Here is a 22842-nt window from a genome sequence, read left to right as displayed (position 1 = left end):
CCGTCGGGGCAGTGCAGAAATTAGAGCTATTTCCCGGTTCCAAACCCCCGAGATTGGCGGTTTTGAGGGCAAGACAAAGAGAAGCGATGGCGACAAGAAAACGGCTGGAAAAGTTTAAATTCGCCGCGACACAGAAGGTCGAGGCGGCGAACACGAGCCGGTCCCAGCAGAAAGCTAACAACAAAATGGCCGCCGCGGATTCTGGCTCCGAAACGGAGGATCCAGTAGAACAGCTGGAAAGTGATACCGAGCTGACGAAGCAGGAGGTAGCGAGGTGGTTTAAAGCCTTAAAGGCTGAAATGTCGGCGGTCCGGAAAACTATCCGGGAGGCGGTCACAGACGTTCAAAAAGAGGTGAGAGAGATCGGAGGCAGGGTGGAGCAGGTGGAGGACACGTTGGAGCACGTGGAGGGAGAAATAGAGGGCTTGCGCACTACACTTACAATTGTGCAAGCTGAAAAAGCAAAACTGCAATTGGAGGTGGAAGATCTGGAAAATCGTTCCAGAAGGAACAATTTGAGATTCAAAGGGGTACCTGAAACGGACCAGAATAAAGACTGTGCACAGGTGATTCGAGAACTTTGTGTTAGAATATTGGATATTGGCACGGAGGGACAGACCAATATGGAGGAGTCTGAAATAAGATTTGACCGGGTACATCGGAGTCTGGGGCCCAGGAGAGATCAGCAACCTAGGGACATTGTAGTATGCTTCAAAGACTATACTATTAAAGATAAGATATGGAAGAAAGCTAGATCCCAGGGTGAGATCCTCTGGGATAACAATAAAATATTGGTGTTTCAAGATTTGGCGCTGGGTACCCTTCAGAGGCGCAGAGAATTTAAAGATCTGACCACCTATCTTCAGCAGTCCAATTTCCGATATCGTTGGATCTTTCCTTTTGGTCTCCAGTTCACGGCGGAGGGAATCACCAGACGAGTGGTTACGCTAGGAGAGGCTTGGAAAGTCCTTACTGAACTGGGATATACAAACCTGCCTCCGGCGGCATCGGGTGGGAGCTCCAGTATGTCAGCTACGACAAAGAAGGGGCCATCATGGCAGAGAGTTCGCCCACGAAGAGAGAACACTACACAGCTATCAGCAGTGACCAGAGTACCCTGAACGGACGTGAGGGGGTTTCGTGACTTCAGTTACCTCATGGGTTTGATGGGGAATTGTTAAGAAAATATGGTATATAGGTGGGGGGCAATGTTGGAGTTGTTATAGGATGTCTGTTTAATGGTTGAAAGGGTTCTGGGAGTTAAGCAGAAATATGCGAAATATGGGGGGAGGGGTCTGGGAAATGTTGTTGTGTGGGAAGAGGGTGATGAGCTCCGGCGGGGAGTAATTTCCTCAATATCATCAGCTGGCGGCGTTAGGCTCAGTCCAGCGGGGGGGGGGGGGGGGGGGGGGGGGGGGGGGGGGGAGGGGGGGGAGGGAAGGGTACCAAGGGTTTACGCATTGGGTCATGGAATGTCAATGGGATGAACTCCCCATTGAAGAGAAGTTTGATACATCGGGAATTGCAGAAACTTAAGTGGGATATTATATTATTGCAGGAAACACACATTCAAAAGAGGGATGCACACCTACTTAAACATCGGGGATATATTGACTGTATCTCACACTTTGATGCTAGAGGGGGTAAGGTGGGAGGATTAGTGATTTATATCCGTAGACATATCCCATTTGTAACAGAGGAAGTATACAGGGATGCTCTGGGAAGGTGCCTGGCGATTAGGGGTCAGCTGAATGGTAAGGAGGTGACCATAGTAAATATATATGCCCCTAACTCAGGACAGGGAGAATTCTTTACCCGGATACATAAGGAACTCTTCCAGTTTCAGAAAGAGGGGATGATCTTAGGAGGAGATTTTAATACCAGTATGACATCAATGGATCATTCAAAGGGGCTGGTTGATAAGTCCTCGGCCCACTGTACACAGTTAAAATCACTTGTCTCCAATCTAGATTTAGTGGATGTCTGGAGGCTTAGGCATCCGGGCCAGCGGTCGTATACCTTTTTTTCTCGTTCCCAGAATACCTATACAAGGATTGACATGGTGTGGTGCAGCCGCCAATTATGGGACCAAGTGTCTGAGTCACATGTGGGGTCCATATCTGCATCAGACCACGCCCCAGTGGAGCTTGAGCTTAAGGGCCTGACAGAGGAAAGGCGCCAAGTTTTTTGGAGATTAAATGAACTAATTCTGGGGGATGGTAGGGTGCGGGAGGATATACTCCAGGTCATTCAGGATTACATGCTTATGAACGATACTGGTGAGGTTCAGGATGGTACATTGTGGGATGCCCTGAAGGCTGTGGTGAGGGGTCATCTCATTAAGTGGGGAGCACGGAAAAAGAGGCAACGAGAGCAGAGGGAATTGGATTTACGGGCACGACTAGTGAAGCTGGAATGCCGTCACCAGGAGGGAGGTTCTGGGATAGTCCTGAGAGAGTTAAGACAGTGCAGGGCGGAATTAGAGAAATTGCAAGTAGAACGCGTGGAGTTTTTACGTACGATACTACAACAAAAATTTTATGAATTTGGGAATAAATCTGGACGGATGCTGGCTAATCTTCTGAGGCATAGACAAAGGAGCCACACAATAACAAAAATTAAAGGGGCAGGAGACAAGATGTACTATGGAAATGGAGAAATTAGAGATCAGTTTGAAAAATTTTATCAGGTCTTATACCGTAGTGAGAGGGGGGCAGAGGGGGGAGAAATCAGGAAGAGTTTAGGGGAGTTGCACCTCCCAAGGCTGTCCAGTTTGGAACGCAAACAATTAGAGGCCCCATTCCATCTTGAGGAGATTCAACGGGTGATTAAGGGTCTCCAAGGAGGGAAGGCGCCCGGCCTGGACGGATATTCTGCCAGGTTCTATAAGACTTTTGTTGGGGAGGTGGGGCCCATATTGCTGAGGGTTGGGAATGCGTGCTTTGCTGGCCAATCGTTGCCGGGGAGCATGCATGAAGCAGGGATCTCCCTGCTTTTGAAACCAGGAAGGGACCCGGCGGTGTGTGGCTCCTAACGCCCCATCTCACTGATAAACCTAGATGTTAAGATCTTATCCAAGGTAATTGCTGATAGGTTAGGAAAGGTTCTGCCTACGCTGATTCACACTGACCAATCGGGGTTTGTCATGGGGTGGCAGGTGGCGGACAACATTAGACGCACCCTACATGTTATGTGGGTAGCCCAACAGAGGGGGATCCCAGTGGCTTTTTTGAGTACGGATGCAGATAAAGCGTTCGACAGGGTGGAATGGCCCTATTTATGGGAAGTGCTGGAACATCTGGGGTTTGGTCGGGGGTTGATAGGGTCGCTACAGCGGTTATATGAGCAGCCAGTGGCTAGAATTAAAGTCAATGGGGGGTATACACCAGCTTTCCAGATTGAACGGGGAACTAGACAAGGGTGCCCGCTGTCGCCGCTGCTATTTGCACTCTCGATCGAGCCTTTGGCTCAGAGGGTGCGGGAATCAGTTGACATTCCAGGAATTATGATAGGTGGTTCTGAACACAAATTGGCTTTATTTGCTGATGATGTGCTATTCTTTGTAAACAATCCGGGGTTGAATCTCCCTATATTGTTGGCAGAGTTGGAGGAGTTCAGTAGGCTTTCTGGTTTTAAGATAAACTATGACAAATCTGAAATGATTGGGGTGTCCATAGCACAACATAGGATGGAAGAGCTCGCACGTAAATTTCCTTTTAGATTGCGGAGGGATAATATTAAATATTTAGTAGTGAAAATACCTGTTCAGATCCCTCAGCTATACCAGCTAAATTACATACCGTTATTCCATCAAATACGTAAGGATATGGAGGGTTGGATGGGTAAGTGGGTGTCCTGGTGGGGAAGGATAGCATCAATTAGGATGAATGTATTGCCTAGACTTTTGTTCCTGTTTCAGACATTGCCGGTAGCGGTCCCTGGGAGGGAGTTGAGGATCCTACAACAAGCAATATTGAAGTTTATTTGGGGGGGCAGAGCTCCGAGGCTCAGTAGGAAGCTGCTTTGGCGGTCGACAGAGTTGGGTGGGAGAGGGGTACCGAACCTTGAGTGGTATTATTGGGCAGCACAACTGAAACTTATATCCACGTGGGGACAGGATAAATGGTCAGTGGTAGCATACATGGATCAGGAGATGGTGCAGCAGCATAGCCTGCAGTCAGTAATATGGGCATCCTCAACTTACCCCACTATTGGCAGGCTCACTACCAATCCGTTTGTTGGGCATTTATTGACACTATGGGGTTCCCTTAGGACACGCTTTTGGAAAACTAGAAATACATCTACATATGCTTATATTCGGGGGGAACCTACATTTAGGGTGGGGTTGGGAAATCCGGTAGCAAAGAGGTGGGCTGAGAGGGGCATATTGAGGTTTCGAGATTTATTAGAAGATGGGAAAATGAGATTGTTTACAGAGCTCAAGGAAGATTATGGGGTTTTGGATAGGGATAGATTCTTTTATTTACAGGTCCAACATTACATTTATACACAAGGATGGTTACGAAAGGATCCAGAGGATCATGAAGAATTAGAGAACTTGTGGGGCTCTCTGGGAACAATGAAGGGAGTTATATCTAAGTTGTATAAATATATAAGGGGTAGGAGTTTTGAGAAATGTTTGTATATGACTAGATGGGAAAGGGATTTGCAGAAGGAATTAACAGTACATGAGTGGAAGGCCATTATTTTGGAAGTTAACAAAGCATCGACATGTGTGTTGCTGAAAGAAAATGCCTTCAAGGTACTCTCGAGATGGTATTTTACCCCACATAGGCTGCATGTGATGTTTCCAGGGGCCTCACAGTATTGTTGGAGATGTTTAACGGATGTGGGAACCTTTTTACATATTTGGTGGTCCTGTGGGAAATTACAAGTGTATTGGCAAACTATTACTGCAAAGATAACTGCCCACACAGGCAAGAACTTTTTGTGTGAGCCTCAGTGGTGCCTGTTGGGCTTAGGGAACAGACGAGGAGCTAAATGGCAAAGACGTTTGAAGAGGATGTGCTTGACAGCTGCAAAGAGTGTCATTGCTCGGTTTTGGAAACAGCAGGAGGCACCAACAGAGCAAGACTGGCTTCTAAAACTGTCCCTAATTGAGGAGATGGAGAAACTAACCGACAAAAGGTTAGGAAATTATAATATGAACGATGAACTCTGGACACACATAAGAGCCATGACCCAAGTGAGTTAGCAATAGATGCGTGGTGGGAGAGGGGAGGGAGGGTAAGGGGGGGGTGGGGGGGGGGGAGAAATAACAAATTAAAGTTTGTATTTGTTCATTTGCAGATTTATAGTTGCTTAATAAGAGAGAATGCTTAGAATGAGAGATGTATAGCATTGTACACTATTGAGGAATTATTCAAATGTCTGCTTTGAATTGTGGAAGTAATGTTTATTCTGTTGTTTATTAATAAAAAACTATTGAAACAAAAAAAAATGATTAGCTGGTAGACTTGGGCTATTGCTCATCCCCTGACATGAACTATGAGAAGTTTGATCAATGTTTAGAAATTTGCCAGGTGCGTCTGACCCGCATATGCCACCATCAGGATACAGGATGCTGGGCTTGATGGATCTCAGTGCGGTTTGACTTAATGTACCTTCTTATGTTTCTTCTACAGCATGAATTAGATTCCCAGAATCCTCTAATGCCTCCTCCAAACTTTGAAAGGAATTTCCTTCCTTGTACTTACACTATGAAAGATCCGGAAATCTCATTAAACAATTCCAGTAAACCAGACATAGGTATGTAATTCTGCCAACTCCACTCCCCTGCTCCTCCAACTCACCACAGAAAAACCCAGACATAAAAAATTCCATTCTTCTCCACCCTCCCCCCCCCAGGGCCGGTGGAACTTGGTAAGCAAGGTATGCAAGGCAAGCAGGCGCCAGCATTCGATGCATGCCACAGACTGCCGTGTTTACCTGTTGCGTTGGCGCTGCACTCCACTGGCCACTGCACACTACAGCCTTCCCAAGACCTACCTTGAAGGCCAGGGCCCGCCTTGGTGGTATAGTGGCCTATGCGGCTAAGGGGGCAGGAAACAATCTCACTCTTTCCTGCCTGCTGCCACTACTTCATCTCTGCTTTGTTCTTCTGTGCTGTGGATGGCACAGCTGTGTTTTAAAAATGGCTGCTGAGGTTTCCAGTCTCTGCAGCCATTTTGAAAACAATGCGGGTGCTGCCCGCGACATAGAGTAAAGAGACGGAGTTGTGGCAGCGTGCAGAAAAGAGTGGGATTCTTTCCTGCCCCTGCAGCCGCAGAGGCCACTACACCACCAGGGTGGGCAGGCCCTAAAAGGTAGGACTATAGTGTGTGGGAGAGGGGTGTTGTTATTATGCAGGAGGGAGATGGCAGCCACAACTGTGGCGGGGGGGGGGGGGGGGGGCAGGCAGCTTTTGGCACAGTATAAGACGCTCATCACAAGGTCAAAATATAAGGAAATCGATGGACTTCATTAGGGGTTTATAGCCCATTTAGTTATGTTTAAATAAATGAGATCTGCATGAAAGAAAATATTTGTTTTTATTATTTTGACTCATGAAAACCACTTGTCCCTGAAACATGGTCAAAACAGAATAATGCATTTCTGCAAAATGAAATGAGGTGAAGATGTGATTCCATGTGCCCAAATGAAAGCGTTTAAATTTATTTCCAATCTTTATAACACCAGGCTTCCCAAAGCAGATTACAACAGTTAATATGAACCCATCAGTAAACAGGATATCCTCACTGAAATTTGGCCATGTATTACTGTGTTGTATAGAACAGTGTAGAAAGGAGCACAAAATATAGCCTTTATTAGTGCTGTTTGCACCAGCTACAATAAGTTTTAAGCAGTTTTAGTGATACTCAATTTTATTTCATATTTATATGTACATATGGGAAGCTTTCAAATAAATTAAAGCTATCGAGTAAAAAAAAAAAAAGAGCTGGCACTGGGCTGAAGAAAGGTGGGAAAGGAGAAGAGAGAAAGGAGATGCTGGACTAGAGGGGGCAGCATCTGATAGTTTGCAGGGGTAGCCAGAGGCCCTAGCACTGGCCCTGCCCCCCCCCCCCCCCCCAAACTAGAAAACCAGACACAGATATGTAATGTAGCCTACCCAAAAGACCCCTGCTCCTCTAGGTTCACCACTGAAAGCCAGACATGAAAAATTCCAATACCTCCACCCCCTCCACTAGAAAACAAGACAGATATGCAATTTATCGTTTATTATTTCACTATACCGTAACTTGTTGCACAGCAAAGCAGAATTGTTCACAGAAATTATAAAACAGCAATTACTAAAAGAATTCCATTTAAAATAAGAAAGAGAAACTAACATACCTTTCATTCAAGAGAAACATTAAACAACATCCTAACACTCATAAATCAAACACACCAAATCAGACAGGTAATGCAGTTGCAATTCCATTTGCAGGTTTAGAGCCAAAAATAAAGTCCTCATTAGTTACCAAAATTCTAATCAAGAAAAATGTGTCTTTAGAGCAGTACAGAACAGAGGAGAAGACTTTTCCAGTATTATTGACTGTGGCAATAGTTCCATAGTGCTGGTAACAAAAAAAAATTAGAAAGCTGACACTTGTGTAGATTCCCATCTCGCTCTAGTTTACCAGTTTATTGTCAACAAGCGAGTGCAGCGTGCGAACAGGTGCATAAGGAATGGTTAAGGCAGCAAGATATGACGGAGTTGATGGAGTGCCTTATGTGTTAAGGTTAAGACTTTAAAATTAATCCTGAATTCAATGGAGAACAATATTGATGTTGATGAAGAGGAGTGACCCTGTCGTACTTAGAGGCACGGCAAATCATATGAGTTGTAGTGCTCTGTTTAGTTTGTAACTATATTTTAAATTGGCCTTTGTAATAAATAATGTTGCAATAATCATACCATGTAGTTATATATGCATACTATTATTAGTGACATTTATATCCCACATTATCCCAAACAAGTTTGAGTTCAGTGTGGCTTACAATAAACAGTATAGGATGCATAAGAAAGTAACTTGTTATAAAAATCCAATTTTACAATATAGTATCAAACATATTGGGATAGCTATGGATGTTTAACATTGAGAAGTAGTACATGAAGCAAAGAGAAGGTTAATGGTAAATAGAGTAATAACCAATTCAGGTAATAATTAGTTGTTTGAGATATGGTTGTTCTTTGTGAGGGTTTGTTTGAATAGGAATGATTTGAGGATTTTGCGGAATCTAGTATATTTCTTATTTTGGGTGGTAAGGAGTTCAACGTTCTGGTATATGATAATGTACATAATGAATCCAAGTCCAGCTGCCTGCCCAACACCCATGCTCTTTCAGGTTTGTTGCAGAAAGCTAGACATGGAAAAACTCCATTCTCTTCCCCCCCCCCCCCCCCCCCCAAACTAGAAAACCAGACATAAGCATGTAATGTAGCGTACCCAACACCCCTGCTCCTCCAGGCTCACCGCTGAAAGCCAGACATGAAAAATTCCACTCCCCTCCCCCCAAACACGCACACTAGAAAACCAGATATCGATATGTAATGTGGCCTACCCAACACCCTACTCCTCCAGGCTCACCACAGAAATTCCACTCCCCCCTCTACAAGAAAACCAGACATAGATATGTAATGTATCGTGTCTAACAACCCTGCTCCTCTAGGCTCACCGCTGAAAGCCATTCATGAAAAATTCCACTCCCCCCCCCCCCTCCCCCAAATATTAGAAAACAAGAAATAGATATGTAATTTGCCCTACCCAACACCCTGCTCCTCCAGGCTCATCACAGAAGGCTAGACAGAGAAAAATTCCACTTTTATGATTGTGTAGTAATGTTTCATTTATGACTGCCTTTTCAAGGTGCTTATATTTGTATGAGCACCTGTGTAATTGCTGCACTGTTTCACTTTTGTGACTGCTTTTTCAGGTTATTATGGTCTCAGCTCATGATAATATTGTTACGTATTATATTCTTTGCAGAGAAAATTAAGAATTTAATGGCCGCCATTAAAATGGAAGAGCAGCTTTCCAGTAGGACGTCTGAGCTGTCGTCGCTGACTGGGAGTCTTGGGACTAGTGATCCTTCTGCTTTGCTCACTCGAGGAGCAGTTACCGAGCCGCTTACAAATGCTTGGGAAGAGGAGACCAACTTGGACCTTTACACTGACCAGATAACTGGTGAAGACCTGGCCAGTGATGTCAACCCTGATGTAGCGAATGAGGAACTATTTGCACATGATACTGGGAAGGAATGGAATAACCTAAACTCTGATCAAGCTGAAGATGTAGACCTGGAACGTGCCATCCAACTCTCACTCGCCCCCAATGCTGAGGTAGATAACATTGATGAAGAAGCCCAAATGCTGTTTGCTATCCAACGCTCCATGGATGTCAGAACCCAGAATTTGGAGGATGAGGAAGTCCGCAGGGCTTTGGAAATCTCGCTACAGTCCTACCAGCAGGAGGTGTGCTTACCTTCAGCAGTTCAGGGTGATGACTTGGAGGTGGCACTAGAAGCCTCCATGAAAGATGCCATCCAGGATGCCAGTGAGGCCCAGCTGACCATCCTTTCCAGCAAGGATTGTGACAAGGATGAAATCACTGCTCAGCTGCTCCAGGAAATTCAGTCAAGGATGAAGGAGGAAAGGGTGGAGAATGACTGCTTGCAGCAGCTGCCTAAGCGCTGCCAGACGTATCTGACGTATCTCCAGCGGAAGCATGCGGTGCAAATTTCTCTGGAGCACAGCACAGCTGTTATCCATGGTTTCCTTGAGTATCCTAGCTATGCCTCCAGAGACTTGACGAGGCTGGTGAACAGAGTTTTGCAGGAGAGGCAAGAAGGGCAGCAGAAAGAGGTACATTGGGTATGGTATAAGCAGCAAACTCGGGCTGTGCCGTACCCTGCAGCTGCCAGCGCCTTCATCGAACAGGCTTGGAGGCAGCAACACAAGGAGCTGGATATATTGTTTGATAACAAACCCTACACAATTGATTTTGAGAGGATGGAAGAGTATAATATAGACACAGGACAGTCTGTGTCAATCCAGCGGGTGGAATCTGCTAGCAGCATCCTGCCAGGTAATAACATAATAACCATAGGGAGGTCCATTTTCAAAGGAATTCAGCCAGCTAGATCCAAGCCTTTGAAGACTGATTGGACTTACCCAATAAGTTACGCTTCCTGAATTTCACAGGCAGCTCAAGTAATAGAACAGTTACAGCTACAGTTTATTAAATTTGATGATACGTTGAAACCCTGTGCAGCGGTGGCTAAGAAAGCAAATAGAACGTAAGGAATTATTAGAAAAGGAATGGAAAATGAAAATGAAAAAATGCCTTTGTATTGTGCCATGGTTTGACCGCACCTCCAGAAGCCATTATTAAGATGGATACGGGGAAAATCCACCACTTGTTTCTAGGATAAGCAGCATAAAATGTGTTGTACTGTTTTGGGATCTTGCCAGGTATTTGGATTGGCCACAGTTGGAAACTGGATACTGGGCTTGATGGACCTTCGGTCTGTTTATTATGTAAATGTAATACACTGCAATACATAGTAAAATATCAAAGCAGTTTACAATTTAAAAAATTAGTCACAACAAAAGAAAATAAAATAAAACAGATATACTATATGTGTGCCGGGGGGGGGGGGGGGGGGGGGTGAGGTTAAGTTCAAAGGAGAAAGCCAGCACTGATTATATTTTCCTTCACCAAAAAGTGTGCATTATTCAAGGATTTTTGAGTTCCTATGGATTTCAAGCTGTTCAGTGCTAGAACTCCCTACCTAGCAATCGTAGATGTTTAAATTCCTACATTTCTTTTTGGCGCACTCTTAAAACTTTTTTTTTTTTTCAAAAATTTTTATGTTAATTTTACACTGATTAATCTTTTCCCTCTCTCCTGCCACTCCCCTCTGCAGTCCATCAATAAAAACAGTCCCTGGCAGCAGCAGTCTCTTTCCTCTCTCCTTCCCTCCTGCCACTTTTCCTCTCCACTTTTTTTCAGTAAAAACAGTCTCTGGCAGCAGCAGTCTCTTCCCCCCTCTCCTTCCTTTCTCTCCCTCCGGACTCTCTTCAAGTACTACATTTTTGAGGTTGATGAAAAGGATGCATCACATTGGACATGGCTATAGAAATTAATCTTTTTTAGAGATTGGAGCTTGAAGAGAATGATAGTGTCTCTTGTGGAAATTAATTTCCTCAGCTGCTTCTGGAACAGAAAAACAGAGAACCATCTCCATGCTGAGGGAACTTCACAGTCATAGCCCCCCTGGTAAAACTGAAACAGTTGGAGAACTCTGGTCTCCCTTACTTGCATGTTGGACTCTTGCTGGTGGTTTGAGCTGTTGCATAATGGGAAAATGAAAGGTGGAGCTTTAACTTTTTCAGCACCAGTTCTGTGGAGCGGTTACTTACTGAGCCTGAGTCATGTTTAGGAAAAAGCGAGAAATCTGACTTCTTAGCCACCGTTCATTTTGTTTACTACTATTACTACTTATCATTTCTATAGCATCTGGCCTCTGTATCGGTGCCCTAAACTGATGTTATGCCAAGCTCTAAAATGCAACCTAAAATATTAAACTAGACTCAAACACTATATAAAACCCTAACAGAGACTTAAAAGGCTACACTATTGTCTAAACTGACTTTGCTAAATAAGTAGAGGAATTGAACAAAAAGGCAGTTCTCGTCCGTCCGCCCCCCCCCCCCCCCCCCCCCCCCCCCCACTCCCGATATTCAGGTGGCGGTGGTCAGGTCCTAGCTAAATATTGGCCAGGACCCGCATAACTAAGTAACTAACTACATAGATATAGAATATATTAGTAAAACCTTCCCAATGCCCCTTTTGGCCTCCCTCCTACTCCCCCCCCCCCCCCCCCCCCACACACTCCATCCTACCTGTCTCCCTGGTGGTCCGGCAGGGTCTTTGGGGGCAGGGGAGCAGTCCTCTCACTCCTGCCCCTTTGAGGCTGCCTTTCAGAATGTAGGGGTAGGGGTTGGGGGTGGTTCAGGGGGACAGGAGGGACTTAAGAACATGGCAGGGGGTGCTGGTGTATGAGGGTGGCCTGGAGGGAGATCAGGAGGGCTTTATTTTTTAAACATAGTTATGCGGGTACCGGCCTGATATTATAGCTAAGCAACCTAATTTAGAGCCGGCATCATCATAACCCCAGGCTCCTCCCCATTTCCACCCCCTGCTTTAATTGTATTCCTGTAATGCTATAAAAATGTTCATTTTGGACCTCTTTTGTGAAATCAGCCTCCGATGCAGATATGGACAACTGAAAATACATTACAGTTTGCGTCTTTTGAAAACCCATCTCTTTCTTAAGGTGTATGGATCTGAAGTGGCTTTGTGAACCACACAGTAGGCAGAATCAATGAGATTTTGATCATTGGGTTGCTAATTTTAAATGTTAAATAGTAACATAGTAGTTGTTTAAGCCCCTGAAAAGCTCCACTCCAGCCCACCCAAATCTATACCGTAAAAGTCTGCCCAGCGCTGGCTTTGCTTCCCAGTTACCAGTGTTGCCACCTAATTTCTGCTAATCTTCTTTGGATCCATTCCTTCTGAACAGGATTCCTTTGTGTTTAAACCAAGCAGTTTTGAATTCTGTTACCGTTTTCATCTCCACCACCTGCAGGAGGACATTTCAGATGTCTGCCACCTTCTTGGTGAGAAGATACCTCCTGACATTATTCCTGAGTTGGCCCCCCTTCAATCTCAATTTATGTCCTCTAGTTCTACCATCTTCCCATCTCTGGAAAAGGTTTGTTAGTGGATTAAAACCATAAGCACATAAGTATTGCCATACTGGGAAAGACCAAAGGTCCATCAAGCCCAGCATCCTGTTTCCAACAGTGGCCAATCCAGGTCAGAAATACCTGGCAAGATCCCAAAGAAGTACAAAACATTTTATACTGCTTATCCCAGAAATAGTGGATTTTCCCCAAGTCTATTTAATAATGGTCTATGGACGTTTCCTTTAAGAAGCCGTCCAAACCTTTTTAAAACTCCACTAAGCTAACCACCTTTACCACATTCTCTGGCAATGAATTCCAGAGTTTAATTACACGTTGAGTGAAGAAAAATTTTCTCAGATTCGTTTTAAATTTACTACATTGTAGCTTCATCACATGCCCCCTAGTCCTAGTATTTTTGGAAAGCGTAAACTAGACGCTTCACATCTACCTGTTCAACTCCACTCATTATTTTATAGACCTCTATCATATCTCCCCTCAGCCGCCTTTTCTCCAAGCTGAAGAGCCCTAGCCGCTTTAGCCTTTCCTTTCAAATATTTGCACATGTGTATCGTATAACCCCTGTTTCTCCTTTCCTCCAGGGTATACATGTTCAGGTCAGCAAGTCTCTTCTCATACATCTTGCTACACAAACCCCATATCATTTTCATCACTTTTCTCTGAACCACTTCAAGTTTTTTTACATCCTTAGCAAGATACAGCCTTCAAAATTTAAACACAGTACTCCAAGTGAGGCCTCACCAATGACTTGTACAGGGGCATCAACACCTCCCTTTCTTCTGTGGGTAATACCCCTCTCTAGCATCCTTCTGGCCACAGCCACCGCCTTGTCGCATTGTTTTGTCGCCTTGAGTTCCTCTGACACCATCACCCTGAGGTCCCTCTCCTGGACTGAGCTTACCAATCTCTCCCCTCCTATCTGGTACATCGTTTGGTTTTCTGCACCCCATGTGCATCACTTCTTTGCATTAAATTTTAACTACTAGACCTAGCACTCTTCCAACGTTTGGAGATCCCTTCTCATGGTTTCTTCTACCTCCAGAGTAGCCACTGAATTGTTTATCTTTGTGTCATCTGCAAAAAGGCAAACTTTTTTCCTTCTAACCCTTCAGCAGTCTCTTTCACAAACACATTAAACCGAATTGGCCCCAGCACTGACCCCTTTCTTTCCTCCAAGCGGATTCCATTTACCACTGCCCACCACTTTGGGTTTTGAGTTCAGTTCTCTGAGCTTATTCAAGAGTCTTCTGTGAGGAACTGTATCAACGGCTTTGCTGCAATCCAAGTAGATTACATCTAGCACATGTCCTTTTTCCATTTTTTTGGTTACCCAGTCAAAGAAGTTGATCAGGTTCGTTTGGCAGGATTTTCCTTTGGTAAAGCCATGTTGCCTCGGATCCTGTAACCCATGGGCTTCTAGAAAATTAACTATATTTTCCTTCAGCAACGACTCCATTATTTTTCCTACCACTGATGAGAGGCTTACCAACCTGTAGTTTCCCACGTCTTCCCTCTCTCTGCTTTTGTGAAGAAAGACCACATCAGCTAGTCTCTAATTCTGCAGAACCTCTCCTGTTCCTAAAGATCTGTTAAATAAATCCTTAAGAGGTCCTGCTGGGACTTCTGAGCTCCCTCAGTATCCTGGGATGTATCCCATCCAGCCCTATAGCTTTGTCCACTTTCAGATTTTCAAGCTCCTTGACTGCTGACCGCTATCCTTCTCCAGGATTTTCTTCCTTGAATACCGAAGTATTTGTTCAGCATGTTTACTTTATCCTCATAACTCTCCACATAGCCATTCTCAGCATCTTTCTGTCTTAAAATTACATTCTTGTCTTTTCGCCTTTCCCCAATATAGCTGAAAAAGGTCTTGTCACCTCTCTTTACATCTTTAGCCATTATTTCGCTAGCAATATTTCTCTCTTTGCTTCTTTGAGTTTAATTTGTAAACTTTCCATGATACTCTTGTTGTGTTCTTCTGTATTTCTTGAATGAAGCCTCTTTTGCCCTTATTTTTTGAGCTGCAGGATTCCTGTTTATTTTGTTTTGTTTACTTTCCACCAGCAACTTCTTCAGGTATTCCCCCATGTTCCCAAAATCAGTACGTCTGAAATCCAGTACTTTGAGTTTTGTGCATCTGCACTCCGCTTTCACTCTTACATCAAACCATGATGTGTGATGATCACTATTGCCTATGTGATCATTCACCCGGACAATGGAAACACTGTCTCCATTTGTGAGCACTAGATCCAGCGTCACTTCCCTTGTGGGTTTCATCACCATTTGTCGGAGCAAGGCACTTTGACAGGCATCCACAATCTCTGTACTTCTTTCCAATTCTGCCAATGGGACGTTCCAATCCACATCAGGCAAGTTGAAATCTACCAACAATAGCGCCTCCCCTTTCATACCAAGCTTATGAATATCTTCTATCAAATCCTTGTCCAGCTTCTCCATTGTGCTGGAGGTCTGTAGATAACACCTGTGTGGATACAGATTCCATGTTCTCTTTCTAGGATGATCCATATAGTTCCTTCCTTTCCCCAGGTTCCTTTCATTTCAGCGGCTCTGATACTGTTTTTCACATACAGCACCACTCATCCACCTCTTCAAGCTTTCCTATGCTTCCTAAAAAGATTATAGCCTATTATGCTTGCATCCCATTCATGGGAATCATTGAACCATGTCTCTGTAATAGCAACAACAATATCCAAGTCTTCCTCAAACATCAGTGCTTCCAGATCTTTTATTTTATTTTATTTTATTAACTTTTATTTTACATTCAGTCATTACAACTAAAATGTCAGAAAAAGCAAATATCATAAAGTAAATTCACAATTTGAGGAAATAAATCACATTCTTTTAGACCACAATATAAAGTCGAGGCAAGATACAAGGAAAAAATTTTTTTTAAGGAATATATATAACAAATAATGTCCTAGGAGCGGTAGCATGCAATATTCTCACAGCCGGATATCACTGATAAGCCTATTGAACATTCAGGTTTGAGTTCCACTATTCTCTCTAGAACTAATGAAAAGTTTCATTTTGAGGGGATCAAGAAACATGTAAGTTACTGAATCAAGAGATACAATGCAGCGACATGGAAATTTTAACACAAATAAAGCACCTAAAGCCACTACTAACTAACTAACTAACTAACTAGCATTTCTAGCGCTACTAGGGTTACGCAGCGCTGTACAATTTAAACATAGAAGGACGGTCCCTGCTCAAAGAGCTTACAATCTAAAAGACAAGAGAACAATCTAAAGACAAGTGAACAATCTAGAGGACGAGTGAACAGTTAATCTGATAGGGTGGATAGATTGGGGCATTCTACTACTACTACTACTTAACATTTCTAGAGCGCTACTAGGGTTAACGCAGCGCTGTACAAATTAACAATTAAGGACGGTCCCTGCTCGGAAGAGCTTACAATCTAAAGGACGAAATGTCAAGTTGGGGTAGTTAAGATTTCCTGAGAAGAGGTGTAGTGATTAGGTGCCGAAGGCGACATTGAAGAGGTGGGCTTTGAGCATTGATTTGAAGATGGGTAGGGAGGGGGCACGGCGTATGGGCTCAGGGAGTTTGTTCCAGGCATGGGGTGAGGCGAGACAGAAGGGGCGGAGCCTGGAATTGGAGGTGGTGGAGAAGGGTACTGAAAGGAGGGATTTGTCTTGAGAGCGGAGGTTATGGGTAGGGACGTAAGGGGAGATGAGGGTAGAGAGGTAAGGAGGGGCTGCAGATCGAGTGCATTTGTAGGTGAGTAAGACTAAGCCTCATAAATTCTCGTCTAGTGCTTCCAGATCTTGAACATTTTTACTTAGGCTATGAGCATTTGTGCTTATTGCTAAGCTTCAAGCCACTTATTGAACTCCTCAGTTTTACATTGTTTTTACTTTCCCTTCCCACATGTAGGCATAGCTGCCGAAAGGGGGGGGCAGGGGAGACAAAATTCCCCGGTCCAGGCCTCCAAGGGGGGCCCGGCGCTGCAGTCCCACCCGCCCTCCGTCGTCGACTGTCTGCCACCAGGCCGGGCCCCCTGCATTGAAATCACAGTGCCTTTCACCTCCGTGTGAAAGCACTGCAGGCAGCAGGGCAGCAGATCGCCTCCCTTTGGGCCTCCTTCCCTCCCTGTGTCCCACCCTCGTCTGACGTAACTTCCGCGAGGGGAGGACAAAAGGAGAGAAGGAGGGCCGAAGGGAGACCATCTGCTGCCTGCAGTGCTTTCACACGGAGGTGAGAGGCGCTGTGATTTCAATGCAGGGGGCCCGGCCTGGTGGCGGACGGGGGTGGAGGGGGTGGGGCCCCGGGGGCGGCCTTTCCCAGGCCCAGTCTGTCGGCGGCCCTGCATGTAGGAATAACTTCAGAGAAAGCTGCAGTCCGAACCAAAGGTTTCAATCCCTGCCCAAGCTTCGGTACGCTCTCTGTGCTCCAAACTTGCTATTGCTCCCAAGAGGATTACAACATCAGTGTTAAAATCCTTACTCTCCTCTCAGATCACGTTCCATTATTTGATTGGTACTCCTGGTAGCTGAGGATCCTGGAGGGCATTTCACTAGGTTGGGTCCTTTGAACTGTGTTCCTAAGTTAATGCCTCTGATAACAGTCTCCTAGCAGTAAGAATTTACTGCTTTGCACCTATCTTTTATTATTTTGGGGCTCTCTTGGATTGTGTTACATTCCTTGCCTCTGGTTCCACATCAGTACTTCTTGAGCATCATAATGCTCCAATGCAGCAAAGGAATTATATAAGGGAGGGCTGGGAGAGTGAATGCCTCAGTGTCGCATGTCTTAATCTACTTGAGCCTCCTATGACCCATCTATTCCTCTGTTGCTTTATTCGCTGTGGCATTACTGCTGGTAAATTGACTGGAATTGAGTAGTCCTGGATGCTTCCTTAATTGTAGCTAATTCCTTCTTGAGGTTATTGATTTCATCTTTTATAGCTGATGTTTGGAGACAGATGGGGCAAGCTGTAAGGTTCCAGATGGTTTGCCTTAGGACTAAAGCACAACATATATTACATTGAATGGAATTCATGTTTATGTGATTCACAAGTGTGAAAAGGTGAACTGTGTTAAGGGATGTAAGCATTGCCATACAGGGACAGACTGAAGGTCCATCAAGCCCAGTATCCTGTTTCCAGCAGTGGCCAATCCAAGTCACAAGTACCTGGCAAGATCCCAGAACAGTAAAACAGATTTTATGCTGTTTATCCCAGAATATGCAGTGGATTTTCCCAAGTCCATCTTAATAATGTCTTATGGACTTGTAGGAAGTTATCCAAACCTTTTTTAAACCCCGCTAAGCTAACTGCTTATACCACATTCTCTGGCAATGAATTCCAGAGTTTAATTACACGTTGAGTGAAGAAATACTTTGTCTGATTCATTTTAAATGTACTACTTTATAGCTTCTTTGCGTGTCCCCTAGTCCTAGAAGTTTTGGAAAGAGTAAACAAACAATTTACATCTACCTGTTCCACTCCACTCAGTATTTTACATACCTCTATCATATCTCCTCTCAGCCGTCTCTTCACTAAGCTGAAGCCTTTTCTCATAGGGAAGTCTCATGGATACCCTTTATCGCTTTCGTCACCCTTCTCTTTACCTTTTCTAATTCCACTATATCTTTTTGAGATGCAGTGACCAGAACTGCACACAGTGTTCGAGGTCCGGTCACACCATTGAGTGATACAAAGGAATAATAATGTTCTTATTTTTGCTTTCCGTTCCTCTCCTAATACCTAACATTCTATTTGCTTTCTTAGCCAGCGCTGCACATTGAGCAGAGGGTTTCAACATATCAACAATGACACCTAGATCTTTTTCCTGGGCGTTGATTCCTAATGTAGAACCTTGAATCACATAACTATGGTTTGGGCTCCTCTTTCCCACACACATCACTTAGGAGGATTGACCAATGTAGGGTTTATTGAAGATAGTTGTCTCATGATGTTCCTATATAGGGAGAGTTAACCTGGGGGAGGGAGGAGAGGAGTGAGCAAGAGGGACTATAAAGTCAGGATGAAGACGGAGAGAGAGCAACTTTTAGAGGCCAGAACCTCTGCAAATGAAAAGGAAGGTGTCCGCATTCGTTGTCCAGTTATGGTCCCGGTTCCAGTTCGTAGAGGCAGTGGGTTCCCAACAATACACAATCCACACGGGTTTGTATATATATAGAACGTATATTGTATTTACATATTTAGGCTCACAGCACTTAGTACAGATAAGTATTACAATGCTGTATCTGTGTGTGTGTTTAGATGGGAATCAATGAGAGAAAGGTAAGGATAGGGGTGTTCAGAGGGAAAAAAGAGAGCCTTGGGGTAGGGCTGAAGGAGAAGGGGGGAGCAGAGCCAGGAGCTCTGGGGCTCAAGATGGGGGTGTGCAAAGAAAGAAAGAGAAGAAGAGCAGAGCCATGTGCTCTGACTTATATATATCTAACAGGAACAGAGATGGGTCAAATAACTTCTTTCCTTCCCAGCCTTTATCATCTATTTCCTTTGCAAACTCCAGTTTAATTTCCTGATGTCAGGAAGGTGAGCATTTTCAAAGGTTTTAATCTTTGAAGTGGAGCCTATCTATCTGGCTTTCATTGTTCCCAGATGCCCAGAGAGGACAAAGGTATGTTAAGTAGGGGTACTTGAGAAACAAAGGGCTAGAAGGCAGCTTGGCAACATTTGGTCCATCTGCCATCCTCAGGGATTCCTGAGGGAGGGGGGAGTTAGCAGAAGCTGGCTTCATATTAATCTAAGTATGTCCAGCATCTCAGCAATCCTGACAGAAGGGGGGGTGCTTTTTTTTTTTTCTTTAATAGAATAGATTGAGAGAAAATTAGATTAACAAGGAGCTATTAAGAGAAGGACACAGGTAAGAGCAGATTAGAATCTATGAATCAAGCCAAACAATAATCTGAAGCAGGGGCGTAGCCAGCCTTCCGTGGGAGAGGGGTCCGAGCCCGGGGAGAGGGGGCACATTTTAGCCCTCCCCCCCCCGGCGCCGCCCCCCCCACCGCCGACATTGCCGCCCCCCCTCCCGCCGCGAACCCGCCGCCGCTGCAGCCTACCTTTACTGTTGCTGGCGGGGGATCCCACTCCCCGCCAGCCGACGTCTTCTTCTTAGTCACTTCCCGCTCTTCAATTTGTTTGCTGACGTCCTGCACGTTGTACGTGCAGGACGTCAGACTCAGAGAACAGAACTGTTCTCTGAGTCTGACGTCCTGCACGTACAATTACGTGCAGGATGTCAGCAAACAAATTGAAGAGCAGGAAGGACTGAGAAGACGTCGGCTGGCGGGGAGTGGGATCCCCGCCAGCAAAAGTAAAGGTAGGCGGCGGCGGGGGCGGGTTCGCCGGGAGGGGGGTCCTGGGGTGAATCTGCGGGGGCCCCGGCCCCCTCAGGCCCCACGTAGCTACGCCACTGATCTGAAGATATATAAATTCAAAGCTTAGCTCTCTGGCAGCACTCCAAAGCAAGTGTTCTCTTTTCAGGATTTTCCAAGTCTCTACAAAGCTACCCCACCTTTAAAAACACACAGTCTGATTTGGTTTTTTAGATGGTTTTTGCAGGGGTGCAATTTTTTATAAGCAGATAGTGGGGATTTTGTGTTATGTTTGATGTCTTGTGTGTGTTGTGGTGTTTTACTTTATTAGTATTTTATGTTTGTTATGCTGTATGCCGCTTGGTTATGGGCGGAATCTAAATGAATAAACCTAAACCTAGAAGGGGGGCAGCTGCCACATTAGAGGGGGCCTACAGTCGTGAGGGGTTGGGCTGGTGCATTATTGGAGAGGCTTAGATAAAATAGCCTGTGTCATATGGTTTGTCCATAGAGCTGTCCAGTCCTGGTCTGCATGGCAGATTAAGGCAGGAACAGGACTGGACAGTTTTATGGACAGACAAAGAACAAGGAGGCAGGCATTTGGGAGGGGAAGGGTGGGAAGGGAGACAAATGAGGAACCTAAGGAATAGGGAGACACCGCTGTTCAGCAGTTCTCCACCTAGGGCCCTGGCACTGAGGGGTGCTGTTTCACTATCACATTTTCATTAGTGATGTATAGGCAAGCTTTGCTGGACTCCAGGTAACCTGCCCGTCTCTAGTGATTGAAAACAGTGTACTGAAGCACACCCCCCCCCCCCCCCTCTACTGGTAGCAGTGCAGCTGGCAGACTCCCGCACAGTTAGAGGGAACAGGTGGGAGATGCCACCATTTTAAAAAATGCATGAAGATCGAATCCTTAACACCTCTCTGCTGAAAAGCTGTTTTCATCAAATTAGGGAACCCTACCCCCCCCCCCCCCTTCTGATTCTTTTGGCAATTTCAAAATGTGTAGTGCGGCACATGAAAATCTTGGGCATCCCTGATTTAGGGAGGCCTCTGTCTTGGCTCTATATACTTTTGGCTGTTTTCTGATTACATAATTTGATTTGTTATCTTTTGTCTGTGTTGAATTATGGGTTGGGTGTCAATACACTGTAGAAAGTTTTGACTTTTGTACACTCCCTTGTAAGTATCTGGTAACGGTAATCAGGATACACATGTGAGCGTCCGTGCATGTGCAGTCCGACACAAACCTGCTTCTCCATAACAGGTGACTGGGACTCCCTCTGGTGGCGCAGAGTGGTAGGATTTGCACCCGCTTTGGAAATCCAGTCCTTACAACTCTAGATCATGTATAAGTCGGCGGTCAGTTTAGGAAGTGAGGGGTAAAAAGCTGGGCTTGGAGAATGTAGGAGAGGAGAAGGGTGTAAGGAGGGGGACTGGGGTCATAAGAGGGAGAGGAAGGGAAAAGGGTTGTGAAAGGAAGGTGAGTGAGCCAGTGGGCAATATAGAATAATTCCAAATAAGTAAATAAGGAGAAATGGGAGGGACGGGTGAGAGAGGTGATGAGAGTAGAAGGGGCAGGGAGGAAAATGAGCTGGGGCAGGGATTGAGGGGGTATTTGAGTAAAAAGACTCTTGACCACAAATGTTCTGTAGATGTGAACTACTAAATTATTAGAAATTGTGAATGCCCCTGGCAACTAGATCTCTTCCCTCCCTGCCTCCTGACCCTCCTCCAGAGAAGAAATGGCCCCACAACAGCAGAATCTTCCGTCCCTGCATCCCTCCTTGGTGGTCTAAAAGGAGAGTGCTGATTGGGTGATTCCCATCTCCTGTCAAGAGTTAGGAGGAGGAAAGGATTGTGAAAATGGAGCTTCAAATAGAGTTAGTGGTCCAGTATTTCGTATAAAATTGTGTTTAATGTGGCAAACGTACCCCTTTCTGTTACAATCATATTTTGGGTTAGTTTTTCTGGCAGTAGTCCTACATACTTGAACTACTGTGATTTAGTATATTTGGGCCTAGCCCCCCCCCCCCCCCCCCCCAAAAAAAAAAAAAAAAAGCTTTGCCTTGTATACAAGTTTTGGTTCATCATGGTTGTAGATGAGAATGGGTGACTATGTTTAGAATGGCTGCATTGACAGTTGTAGCTAGGATTTGCTTTCAATTGCCATCACTCTCCAGGATAATTACACATTATAGCATATAATCTTAAGGCTCTTTATATTCATCTGATATCCCTAGTACCTTAAATTTTAATTAAACAACTCAATAATACTAAGATGCAGGCAACAGTCCAGCAGCGAGAGGGGTACTATCCAGTCTTTTGCACTGATTGTCACATATATGATCTCCCAGTTGGTGAGAGGTTATATGTGTGTGCTCGAAGCAAAGATGCTACAGTAGCAGACTTGGAGGAGCTGAGGGAGACAGAGAGGCATATTTTCAAAGCACTTTGGGAGGCTAAGTTCCATAGGTTTCTATGGAACTTTGGGAAGCTAAGTGCTTTGAAAATGAGCTTCAGAGTTACATAGAAGAGGCCTCCAGGGATGTTGTAGAGAAGTCCCACCTCTAATCTGGCAGACCCTGTGCTGCCTTAGAAGAGGGAGATCTCCTAAAAGGAGAGCATCACCTGGTGAAGCTGGAAGTAATCCTGTAGCCAGGACCAGCCCATCAGGGGATGCCATATCCTCTTGCACCAAGGATGTGTCTCCAGGGAGCTTCTGCCCAGGAGAGAAGGGT

At 44.9% G+C, this 22842-nt stretch overlaps 1 protein-coding gene across 1 annotated transcript in view; it reads left to right on the top strand.

Annotated features, from left to right (window-relative positions):
* The window catches only part of LOC115481447 (protein mono-ADP-ribosyltransferase PARP10-like), an 82211-nt gene that overhangs the window by 40454 nt on the left and 18915 nt on the right, over window positions 1–22842 (top strand). The window contains 2 exon segments of the mRNA XM_030220575.1: window positions 5646–5769; window positions 8991–10088. Coding sequence (XP_030076435.1) covers window positions 5646–5769; window positions 8991–10088 — 1222 coding nt within the window.

The sequence above is a fragment of the Microcaecilia unicolor genome, chromosome 1, assembly GCF_901765095.1.
Source record: "Microcaecilia unicolor chromosome 1, aMicUni1.1, whole genome shotgun sequence".
NCBI classification, from domain to species: domain Eukaryota; kingdom Metazoa; phylum Chordata; class Amphibia; order Gymnophiona; family Siphonopidae; genus Microcaecilia; species Microcaecilia unicolor.
The sequence above is the reverse complement of the archived record's forward strand: the minus strand, read 5'-3'. Positions and strand labels throughout refer to the sequence as shown.